General features: G+C 49.0%; 3 protein-coding genes across 3 annotated transcripts; 1 reads left to right on the forward strand and 2 right to left on the reverse strand.

Moving 5' to 3' along the window:
• Nucleotides 1-3,310: 3,310 nt before the first annotated feature.
• Nucleotides 3,311-4,403, reverse strand: DFJ58DRAFT_739425 (uncharacterized protein; the record flags this gene model as incomplete). Its single annotated transcript, XM_041387038.1, has 3 exons — nucleotides 3,311-3,604; nucleotides 3,775-3,839; nucleotides 3,986-4,403. The coding sequence occupies 3 exons, from the start codon at nucleotides 4,401-4,403 to the stop codon at nucleotides 3,311-3,313; spliced, it is 777 nt and encodes a 258-aa protein (XP_041234728.1).
• A 553-nt stretch (nucleotides 4,404-4,956) lies between these two features.
• Nucleotides 4,957-10,143, forward strand: DFJ58DRAFT_850203 (uncharacterized protein; the record flags this gene model as incomplete). The annotated part of the gene is made up of 16 exons (XM_041393748.1): nucleotides 4,957-4,983; nucleotides 5,103-5,304; nucleotides 5,498-5,644; nucleotides 5,779-5,996; nucleotides 6,089-6,208; nucleotides 6,273-6,355; nucleotides 6,415-6,618; nucleotides 7,168-7,200; nucleotides 7,231-7,286; nucleotides 7,352-7,385; nucleotides 7,708-8,540; nucleotides 8,590-8,850; nucleotides 8,914-9,171; nucleotides 9,222-9,473; nucleotides 9,554-9,603; nucleotides 9,649-10,143. 16 exons carry the CDS (start codon nucleotides 4,957-4,959, stop codon nucleotides 10,141-10,143), a joined length of 3,273 nt encoding a protein of 1,090 aa, XP_041234729.1.
• A 441-nt stretch (nucleotides 10,144-10,584) lies between these two features.
• DFJ58DRAFT_739428 (uncharacterized protein) lies at nucleotides 10,585-11,708 on the reverse strand (the record flags this gene model as incomplete). The annotated part of the gene is made up of 6 exons (XM_041387039.1): nucleotides 10,585-10,719; nucleotides 10,770-10,814; nucleotides 10,982-10,992; nucleotides 11,044-11,055; nucleotides 11,105-11,427; nucleotides 11,488-11,708. 6 exons carry the CDS (start codon nucleotides 11,706-11,708, stop codon nucleotides 10,585-10,587), a joined length of 747 nt encoding a protein of 248 aa, XP_041234730.1.
• Nucleotides 11,709-11,805: the final 97 nt, after the last annotated feature.

Below are 11,805 nucleotides of genomic sequence, written 5' to 3' on the forward strand. Positions count from 1 at the left end.
CTTGAAACCTTTAGGTTCGGACTCATACACCGGGCCGAAAAACCCTGCGGGCTTTTACCCAAACTCTTTCTCTACTCAACCATATATTTAGCCACCGCACACCGAAAGCGTAGACTGATCCTCGTGGGGGCAGAATCGTCTGGTTCGTCCACCGGCATCTGGCTTTTTGTTCTGTTTTTGTACGAGTGTTCAAAAGTAAAGCTAGTTTAAGTCTATGTATGAGAAGAAAATGAATTATGAGGGGAGAGGGGGGTCGGCTTTGACGCCGTTTGGCGCGTTGTTGGTGTCTTTGTCACTTGGTTGGTGGCTAAGAAGTGACCCAACTTTGAATCTCAAACTTATACCCATCGCACTGTCCTTGGATTATTCTGTCTTCCTGCCCGAAGTTCTCAGTGATGCCTTTTTGCGTCTTTGTATTAATACGATGGCCATGAAGAAAAACTGCACAGTCTCTCATCTTCTGTTTTGACTACGCAAGTTTGTTCACAAGGTTACTGATGCTAGCAACAAGGGAGTTGCGATCTCCGTGCTACTTACTCTCACATTTCTCTGTGAGAATCAGACCTCCGCGAGTATTACTCCGCGTTACTAGATTTTGACTCTGTGATGCCAGCGGGTGGTATTTCACATGCGGACAATTCACGTTCTAGGTCTACCTATGGTTAATGTTTTTTATAGCTTTGATCTCAGCCATGTCATCACTGAACTTTTGTTCGACTTGTGCCTGTAGTAGATACTCAATGAACACATTTTCTCGCCAGCTCTCAGGACTGCCAATCTCGGACTGCAAACCTCACACATTGGACTGTTGATTTTTCACATTGGCTTCCAATCACCTCATGAGCAAGTGTCCGTACCCCTACCGCTCTTTGCAACACAGTATGGATTCGTCTCATGGACATACATAGATGGGGAGGTTGAACAGTGACGGGAATGCGGTTCAAGTCGAAATGGTAGTGCGGGACGTCAGAGTAATCGCCCATTGTATCTATCTGGATCCCTACCTGATATTCCAACGGAGATCAGTTTTGATTCTGACTTGAACTTGGTCTGTGGCGGAGATGGAGGTGTGGGACAATGCGCTTGTGATACTGGCTGCAACTGTGCCGTTGTCTCGGTGCCCAAGGTATAGGCTATTAGAAGCTAAAACGTGAAACACGCCAGGGAAAATATAGTAAGAGACGGCGATCCAAGTCACGCGGATACATTGTCTCCATTTTCTTTCATTATCTTACCTTGTGCTCAGATTTCACGACCCCCTTGTCTTGCACGTTCATTTCTCCTTCACCACATGCTCCTTATGCTTATTTTGGCCTAAAAAAGTATATATACAGCACATATACGCCCATACATTCTTCCGAACGTAGGCTTCCCAGTTTTCAGAACGCCACCGTCCGATTGTTTGCATCTGGGCAGGCGAGACACCCGCTGCAGCCAGGGATGCAGCACCTCCGGCACGCATAGAATAGCCAGAAGCCGAGGGAGGGAAGAACACCCTGAATTTGCAGAGTAACCAAGATCATGTAGGAGGCGAGCCGTTGCTTCGAAGCCAAAGCAACGGATGCAATGGGAATATGGAATCGCGCAGCTTTAGATAAGCGCTGAAAAAAAAGCACAGGATCGTCAATAGCGGTGGTCCGCTGAACAGCCCATTTCCCTCGAAACGACTGTCGGCCTTTTCCATCCGTAACATGAACTCCAAATCGTCGTTCCTCACACATGGGGAAGAACGGAGGGTGAGCTTGGAGTAATTGCGAACAACTTTCTCATCAGGTCATACAAGCTCTCCAAGCTGCATAAGCCCGAAAAAACCACAGAGTAGTTGGGTGAGCCACAGCAGATCGTCCTGATATAAAAGACCAGGAATAGTGAGAACAACAAGTGGTAGATCGTCTAGCAAAAGTGTTTTCTTGACGCAAGGATCGCTTAACCAAGTTGAATTGGCATGCAGCGCAGTCCGATTGCTTGTATCTGCACAGGCGAGACGCCCGCCGCACTCAGGGATGTAGCTTTCCACGACATCTCAGACGTCTCATCCCAGAAGATGACGAAAGAAAGCCCATCATGCGATGGGCGCCCGGACGCGTGGGCATAAAGGGCAATGAGGAGGCGGATGCGCCGAAATCGCCGACAGCGCGATGCCCAATCTGTGAAGCCCACGACGAATCAGTACATCATGTCCTCTTAGCATTCCTGGCGTACACACAGCAGCGCAAAAGACTAAGGGACGAAGTCGGCCCGCGCTAATGCAATGTCAAGTAACTCTTGAACGAAACAGGAACGACTCATCCCAACCCATCTTTACCATACCAGGAGCCTGAAGAAGGCCTTAACTGCCCTCGCGAAAGCTGGAACCGCTGTACAGGGTAGATACCACGCACAGGACTCAATCGAATCAACTGCCAGTAGAATAGTGTAGGCAGCGTCAAACATAGGGCTTCGCCCCAACGGATAATAAACCAGGATTCAAAAAAAAAAGGATGTAGCACACAGAGTGTCTGGAGTCGGATCAACGTTCCCATGGTGTTTCGCGCAGAATGACAAGCATGGATTTAAATGCGAGGAGTGAGGGTGGTGGAGACATCGAGAGCCATCTAAGGACCAGTCTTCCCGTTGAGGTTGCCTAGCCCGCAATGAGATCTGAATCATTTGAGAACGCCCCCAGCGTATTATGCGGGGAGGGAACCTGAAAGTTCGAAGGTTCTATCCGTCCCGTCCGTCCTGTCCACTCTGTCCCATACGTCCGCATCGTCTGCATCATCCGACAAATGATGATCACACTGAAACATGCTGCTGGGAGTATTGAGGGCGGGGCATAGTACTACCAGGATGCCTGGTGACAGATGTGGCTGCCTGAGGTGGGCAAGCGCGCGAAGGAATTCATATAAGTGAGTGAACAAGGGGTCAGGACCTCCCTTGAGAAGGTACATGCTTGAACCAGATCTGCCTCCGCCCAAGGCAGAAGTTGTTAGCCCTGGGTAGATGGAATTAATGGTTTGTTTGCACGAACACGACAAACGACAACGGGTAGCGCACAGGAGTGGCAGGGCGTTGTGCTGCCTGGTGGCGAGAATTGCAATTGAAATTCCGATAAATTCCGGAAGGATGCCGAAACGTTTCCGGGTAGCCAAATTAGGCCAGGACGATACGGACAGTGCGGACGGTGCTTTTCAAAATTCCGTTATATATCAAATAAGGGCCTTTTTAGCGAGCTTGCCTGTCGTTTTGCTATAGACAGCTGAAAGGCCAGGCCGGAGAGGATAAACATTCGAGGCCCAGTTAAGACGACCTGATAGGCGTTGAAAAATCTTTAAGGGAGCGCCGGGGAACCTTGGACAGCGAAGTCTGTGAGCGATGCAATGAGAATTGCCTGTGATTCATCCAACATTCGGGCCCGCATAAGATTGGGATCTACATCAAATCCAATGGCCAGAAGCTCACCCCTGAAAACCTGCTCTCTCTCTTCATGGGGAATGCGTAGCTGGTCCCAAACACAAAGGAGTTTGACGAAATTGCTAGGCAAGTACTTTCGATAAGGGGCGTAGTACTGCATTTCCTCGTTATGTTGGAAGGAAAACGGGCCACCTCCTTTAGGAGTCGACGGCTAATGTCTAATGTCTAACGAGACTGTAGAAACTTAGCCTCTTGCCTCATTTTACTCAGATTTATTGTCTCGCTAGGTGCGCTGTCTCACGATTTTTAAGCCCTCTTCTCACTCGAACTTGTCTTGCTAGGCACTCTTAAATTTGCGCACTATATCTTGCATTGACATACGTTTCTCATGTCTAAAAATGTCGAATCGAGCTCCAAAACCATCATATCTCCCAGACCAACTTCTGCTAGAGGAGCAGAGTTCAAGGCAGATACCTTCAATAAATGTTTCAATCGGGTCAAGGGCTATAAGCGAGGAGGATTGTCAAAGGGGGATGTACACCTTGAGATCCGAACTATCCTTCAAGCCAGAATTGGCGGCTCAGACACTCACCCAGCTTAATTTCAAGCCTGGTTTCCTCCATCACCGTGACCTCGGCCAGGGCCCTCAGTTCCCTATATGAAACATATTCGGGAGAGGAAAAGAGGTTACGAGACAGTGTACGAAAACCAGAAGACTCGGAAGAGGAAGCGAGTCGAACTTCAGACGGTGGAATCACCTTGTGAGGAAAACGACGGAGGATTACTTCAGAATGGAAAGAGGCGGAGTTGCCGACTTGCGAGGGTATAAACGCTACATATACGGCATCTTCCGTGCTGTCCACTACAGCGCTCATTCCCAAGTCATATTGGCTTCGTCCGAGCATGATGGCCGACTCAAGGTCGAAAGTCAAAAAGTTCCTCCTCCATTTAACGGCGTCTTCGAGTTCAAGAAGCTCAAAAACTCCTACGCCTCTTCGGAATGTCCCCATAATACAAGCTTCAGCGCCTTGCCTCCAACCCAAGCTTAGGAGACAAACCCAGGAGGGCGAAAGTCAACAGGTGCGGATTCTACCTCATGGGGGGAGACACGTCATAGCTGGAAACGTGGGAAAAGCCATCTTCGGACTGCCCCCGATTCCACATCTGCAGCAATGTCGGCCACGCAAGCAAGTAGATTGCTCCTTGGCAAAGGAGGCTACAAGGGCATCACGAGGGATCAAAGATTTCCCCACCAGTCAAACTATAGGGCGTGGGCCATTGGGTCCTAACCGGAATTCGAAGACAAACCAAACACGACCCGGAGAGAAACGGTCACATCTTCATCAAATGAGGGCACCGACGATCGAGAGGAAGCAAGAATAGGACAGCCGCAGGATATGTCTTGCAGGACACGCAACGATGGACAGCACCCTCGAAGCAGGCATAACGGAGATGAGAATGCGGAGAGTACTCCAGGTGAAAAATTCTTTCATATAATGCCTTGAGCACCTTGACGGATACAGAGGTTTAGTACCCTGCATAGCACCTCCCAAACACCGCAACATGAAGGGATTCAATGTTTTAGCGAGGGTAGGCCAAATTTATACACTAACAACGACCTTCTACTAATGTTGCACTGCTTCTTAGAACCCTCCACTCCAACACTTGGTATTTCTTTGTGGCGGATTTGATGCTTGTCTGTATTCAAGTCATGTTTTAAACTTGAAGCTCCCGAGAACACGTACGGCTCTGACCCCGAGTTCCCTGCCTCCCACAAGCTGGAGGAAGAGTTCCGCCCTGCTGATGATGACGGGGAGGACGAGATGCTGAGTACGGGAGAGGGACTTCGTCTACACGACCTGATCTATAAGCATATCTCCATTGAGGTCGAAACATGGCTTAGTGCCTCCTGTGAAGAGCTGTAGAGAAGATGTTGAATCAAGCAAAGCACACCAACAGACGCCGCTGTTTTTTCCAGACCCCCGGGTACAGAAGCGAAGTAGCAGCTACTTAACACCGTAGATTAGTCATCCATGGAGTGTCTGTCATACCATAGCGCCCTTCACTACCTCGTGCCTCGCTGGCGACACACCGGTATATACAGTCGAGGATGTGACGCTGCTCCAACGGCTTCGAGCACAACAGTATCATAAGTTAAAGATTCCATTCAATGATTGGATTCAGCCTCTTGAAAAACGTCGCTCGCAGTGGAGGCCCAAGTCAACCCGTGGACATGCACTCTCCATTGAGAGTATAGGGACTGCTGTTGCCACTAAACGCGTTTTATTCCAGAAGGCGCTGGGGGTGGGGCATCAATGCTTTGATAGAGAGGAATGAACTGGCAAAAGAATCTCGATGAATCTAATTGCCTGTGCTGGTGTGCAGCCTCAATTGGCGTGGCCTGCGCTTTACTTGACGAGATACTCAAGACAGGCAAAGTTCCGAACGACATAGAAGACCTGGTACCACTTAGACTTGCCCCGCGCTGCAGTCGCCGTCCCTGGCCATGCCTGCATGCCAACAAAGCGAATATTGCACTGTCTTTGTGCTTTAATGGCAGCACACCCAACATCACACATCCATACATATCTCAGATTTCCAAGGTCAGTCTTTGACGCCATCCTCAACAGTCGTGAACTTACTCGTCTTGACCTAAGATCTAGCGATCTTCTTTCTAACTGCCAACACATCACAGGCTCGTGGGTTCTTTAACATCTTTGGCGATGGAAACTGCATAGCAGCTTTCAAAATGTTCGAATTTAAGCATGGCAATTTTGTCGTTCCTTTTGTTTTCAAGCTGCGCCGAAATTCCTGGGTGAGTAAATCGATTCCTTTCTGCAGCCTTCCCTAACCGCACCCACTCCATTTGTAATCTTCAGCCCAGCATGCCCAAGCTCCGACTTCAATACGGAGTGCCCCGTCACGGCCTAGGTGCTATAGCAACCCCCACTGATAGCATTCTGTAAGCACCTATTCACTGCGCCTTCATCATACGCGTTCATAATAGCACCTTACATACAGATGCAGCCTCTACCATAAGTTCCCGCCGCTCCACCTGCCAAATCAGTATGATGCTGACATCATTCAAAAACATTCTCAACACAGCGGCCGCACTTCCTTCACGAGCATCCAAGCGCCTCCAACAATCCAGGCGCATCCCTCCAGCCGAACCAAACACTATCTGCATTTGAGCCATGTCGCAACATCCCATGGCGCCATCGCCGAGTGTGTTCTGCAGCTTTCGGCATCCTTCAATCAGATTCATGACGTTGTATACCGAAGCAGTTATTTGTTCTTCGTAGATTCATTGGGCTAGTTCAATTTTAATACCTATTATGTCTAGATACATGTTTTGTTACTGTAGCTGCTACCGATCACTTTTTTTGCTGTTCTCTCTTTGTAATTCCTCTTCTGTCCTTGAATTAGCTTCATTTAATTTATTTAATTTTCAAGTGAACGGCCTTTAGTTTCCTATCTGAATTCAAACTCAGTTTCACCAGTCTGTCTATGAACCATCTGCCCTCATAGACGGGCCTAACAGTTAGAATGGGAGGTTACAAACGCCGGACGCGAGCTCAGTCTTTGTTTCAAACTGATCGATGTTGAAAAAGATATACGAACCACCTCCTCATCTCGCATTCCTCCATTCTCACTGCAATAATCCTCATTTGACGTAAATTCTCCGTTTTCTTTGGACTTCGCTTCTCTCTTTCTGTTTTACTAGCTATCTTGAGCCGTCGAGACATATTCATACCTGAGCTGTATATAGCGTAGATGGCTAAATACGCGCCATCATATCACCGGAACGTGAGTTATAATATGATAAGTTGCGAGAAGGCGCAAGGGAGTGAACATTTTCGAGACGGCGCTATGCGGTGCGAGAGTGGAGGAAGGTATGAGAGGATGTGGAATGCTACTCAAACTGAATGTCATGAGATTGGTACAATATATATAATAGAAACGACTTACATATGCAAGACAGATGGCGGAAGGTGTGCGAGGGAAGCCAGCATGGTTGTGCACTGAAGCATGTCTATAGAATCCTTGAGCTTTCAGCTAATACTGCTAGAAGATACGTCCATGTTCTCAGACCAAGAAAAGGCAGCTAGACGGCAGGGGACAGTGGTGATATGAAACGACATCAATAGCGTCAGCGCAAGAGATGGCAAAAAACAGATTCGAGGGTGCCGTGGGACAGAACGTTGGTTAAAACAGAACTCGGCATCGCCAATGGTGCACAAAGCAATAATTCTCCATCCTGATGAACCGGGGGTACTAGGTAGTAGGTACCGTTCAGGACCTATTATTTAATAGCCTTAGCCTCAGCCAAATGTTGCCAAACACTGTACCTCAAAAAACAAGCGAACAACCCTTGAGAAACAACCTCAACTTCTTCTGTGAGGCTTGGATGCCAAAGATTGCACGCACAAATTCAAATTCTCTCGCACGCAGATTCAGTAGCCAACCCTCTGCGGCCCATCAACACGAGAGGACCAAAAACGCCAAGACCAAGAGGAATCGGGAGCTAGCTGTAATGCCCGGTCAATCAACTCGGCCGGTGCCCCCAGTCCGACTCCGGAAGCCCATGGCCTGTTTCTCAATCCCACTCATCCGTGCAGAACTAGTCATGGATGAGTCCCTAACAAACCTTGGAACTCTCATCACCTACTCCGCCCCGCAAGAGGTGGTCGCCGTTGATTTTGACACGAGGATGGAGCACACAACCTGCCGGGTACCAGTGATGGAGGGTGGGCAGCTTAGAGGGTATGTACCCCTGCCAATGAGGTACCGGGATGTTTGGCTCGAGCTATCCTACAACATTGTACTATTGATCAACATCTGGAGGCTTTGGTCGAAGGAGGAGGGAAAGGCTTTGAACTCGAAGGAGAAAAAGATGGCCACTACTTGCCGACAGAACGCCGGAACATTGCTTGTTCAATACATGCTCGCCAGACTTCTTGCGGTGGAGGAGTTGGTCGGCTTGAATTATAACACGGATCCTGGTGAGGAGCGCGTGAAAGTTCTCAACGAATGGAAGGTCCGGATGGTTCGGGATTGGTTCTATATGACTTACTCGGAGGCCGAGGCTGATGGACCTGAATTCTTGCACGCAGATCCCGTCAGCCTCGAAAATAAAGCATTTTTCGGTGTGTTCATCCTGTTCGCCGCTCTTCCAACATCGCCTGACCTGAATAGAAAGGAAATGGGACATAGAGGAGGAGGGTCGGGACATCATGTCGCTCCCGGCAGATACCAATCTCTGGATCCACGGGCGTATCGAAGGGTTCGACGACGCCTTTGAAAAAACAATTAAACCTCAGTCCTTCGAAGAGATGAGCAAGCCCAGCCAATTTTTCGAGACTCGATATGAGGAAGGGGCCAAGCTACCGTCTCGCTGGCACGAGGGACACGAGCCTCGTCCCCTCTTCTGGAGCATCAAGCAGTGGGATTGGTTCAGTGAAGGCGAGTTCATCACTGCATGCAACCCTTTCTAGCTACTGAAAACCTCGTGCGTCGCAGGGAATGACTATTGGAACGCACCAATTGACTTCTTGCGTTACGCTCTTGTCACAGAGCCAGCGTACCACGATGTCGGCCAGTTCTTGGGCGACCTCCGCAGCCTCAGCGGCATCATCTCCCTCAATCCTAATTGGCAAGACATCGAGGCGAACGCGAAGGACCTCTGGCTCGGAAAGATGATCTGGAGGGAGTTTGTGGATAGCTTGAGCATTAGTTTGAGTCTGTCTGAGGCAGAGACTCTGACTTCGGAAAAAAGAGGTATAGTTTTTGGATGTTTATGCGGTCGTCTCATATTGATCCCACAACAGATGACCGAAACCCTTTCAACACCTTGGAGGCTCGTTTGATATTCGAGGGATATGTGCACCGGGAGAAACCTAACTCGAAGGATCAGGTAGCCGAGGACAACGTCTTGTGGCAAAGCCTAGATCGAATCAGCCCACCAGAGCATCGGCCGGTATGGGAATGGGTCGCCAGTGAGATGGAGTCGGATGGAGTCAAAGTAACGTGCATGTTGAAGCAAGCGGGAGATTGGTGGCGCGAGTTCAGGCACAAGCAAGGTGAGGGCGTTAGAGTGATGGAACTCTCGCACCAATCATTTCCTGTTCCCAGCGAAATCTTCCCATGTGGAAACACATAGCACGGAACAGTATGATGAAGAAGAACGGGATCGATGGCAAGGTGGATCTAGTAAGCAGATGTAGCATCTCTATTGAACTGGAGATCTAACCAAAGGGAAAGCTCCACGCGTGCAGGATGTACCAATGCGCCAGGAAGGTCGTCAACGCTTGGCAGATGGTAATTCTGAGGACTCTGGCGACACCTTCCATTACCCTCGCCCCGGGCGGTGTTGGAGACAGGCCTCCTGAATCTACGGCTGCAGCTGACTCCAACGATTCCAACGAATACGCAGACTCCACCCACCCTCCCCTTCCCATCTATTCTCCCATGATAAATGGTGTTTCCCAAATTCTCCGTCCTATCCACCTGGGATTATCCAGGTATCTTGACGGGTACGATTCATTAGAAACATTCGGAGACAGCTTGATCAAATCCTTCCCCTCGGAATACGAGGCGAGCATAAGGCAGTTTGTGAATGACCTTCAGCCTTTCACTGTGGAACAGTTCACAGTGGACGTTGCAGAGCCCATATTGGACTCCTTCGTCCGCCGTGTTAACGCAATACAGGCGAAGAAAGAAGCTGAAGTGTTGCATAAGGAATTCCTTTAACGCTGCACTCCTTGGGTTCTTTTCGGACTGCTTGTGTCTTAGCCTTGTGCAGGATTTTAATCGAGTTTTAATTGGCTTAAACAAGTTGAATCAACGCTGGGGCTCGGCTCAGGCCGAGTACCGTTCTGTGAACAACTGACGTATGCTCTTAGCTGAGCCTCCTAAGCGCTGGTGTTCCGGCACAGACTTGACACATTTGTCTTCGTCTTCACCATGGTCCGAGTTCGACGAGCGCGCGAAGAAATACGTTTGGGTCATGTGTCAGAGAATTTTGGCACAGACTGTTTTTCTTAGTTTCAATCTCTGTCCATTGGGGTAACGTACCCTATGTCGGATGGAACTGTCTAGTCTAAAGGGCCCATGCCCTATCTACATCTCTGGATTCACGAATGTCACGACGTCAGGCTGCCCTGCGCTAGCCCACCGTTCTCGCCGGCCGTTTTAGACGCGCAATCCAAGCGAAGATGGGTTTGACTGCTCTCTTCTTATCGCGTTTGTAAGTATCTGATACGTGGTGTTTTTGTAAACTGAAGCGCGTACTTGACTGTCCCTGGGGATGTAAGCTAGAGCAAATGGCTAGTAGGCTACGTTAGTACGAAGTGTAAGTACGAAGTAATGATACATACCTCAGCGACTCGAATGAGTCGATCCTGAGGTATATATGATGAGCCCTGCCGCAATAAGTATGAGATAGTTATGTAAGGATCAGTGGTTTGTGATGGCTGAGGAAGCAAAAAACTATATAGTACATACGACAAGGTGACGAAGGTGATGAAATAGGCGGTAACACCAACCACACCCCCTCACTGAGACACCTGTTGGAGTGTGCTGGACTCACTGTTGTAGACGCTAGAGTAGAGTCTCAGCGAGTGATGGAACAACGCTAATATTAGTGAGTACCTAGAGTAGAGTCTAGGTACGAGTCAGTACATGTAACTACTATGACTACGAGATGACATACCTCGGCGAGTGATGGAACAACGTGTCCAGAACATATCGCGGTCAGTGATCAAGGTCGACATGGTTCCAAAGCCAAGGATAGCGGAGAGTTTGGGATGGGCAATGGACGGGATGTCTTCATCACTTGTGAATGAATGAGAGGATGATGCCTTGACGACAGCAAAGGATAGGCCCCTTCTGCAGTCGAATGTGATAGCGACATGAGCATCTGAACTGGATTTCGCAAGTCTAAGTTGCCCACGTTGTCGATTTGCCTCTTCGAAAAATGAGGCTGCAACCTCCTCAAAGGTGAGAATGGGTGTAATGGTCGAAGTGGACGAGCGACTGGAAATAAGGCAGTGAAAGGCGACCTATTGGGTTGTGTCTGGTAAGCGATTCAGCAACATCCAGATGGCTTCCTCATCAGTGAAGATGACGCCCATCTCTGCAAAGTGCCTTCGGCCGTTTTCAAAAACACTAAGATAGCGAGAAGCATCTTCAGCATCCTTCAGCTGTTCGGAGAGTAGCTGGGTGCGTAATTCAATTAGGGAGGTGATATTGAGACAAGCGAAACACTTTCTCAGAATCTCGCATTGCTCGCGAGCGGTCATTTTCTCGCCAAGCATGTTTTGAACGATGGGGGGAAGCCTTCGTCCGATGACTATGCGTCTTTCTTGATCCATTCATTCATCGCAACGCATTCTGCGCTCGTAATCGTTCCAG

The sequence above is a fragment of the Suillus subalutaceus genome (assembly GCF_016647625.1).
Source record: "Suillus subalutaceus strain FC151 chromosome Unknown DFJ58scaffold_692, whole genome shotgun sequence".
Classification (NCBI taxonomy): Eukaryota; Fungi; Basidiomycota; class Agaricomycetes; order Boletales; family Suillaceae; genus Suillus; species Suillus subalutaceus.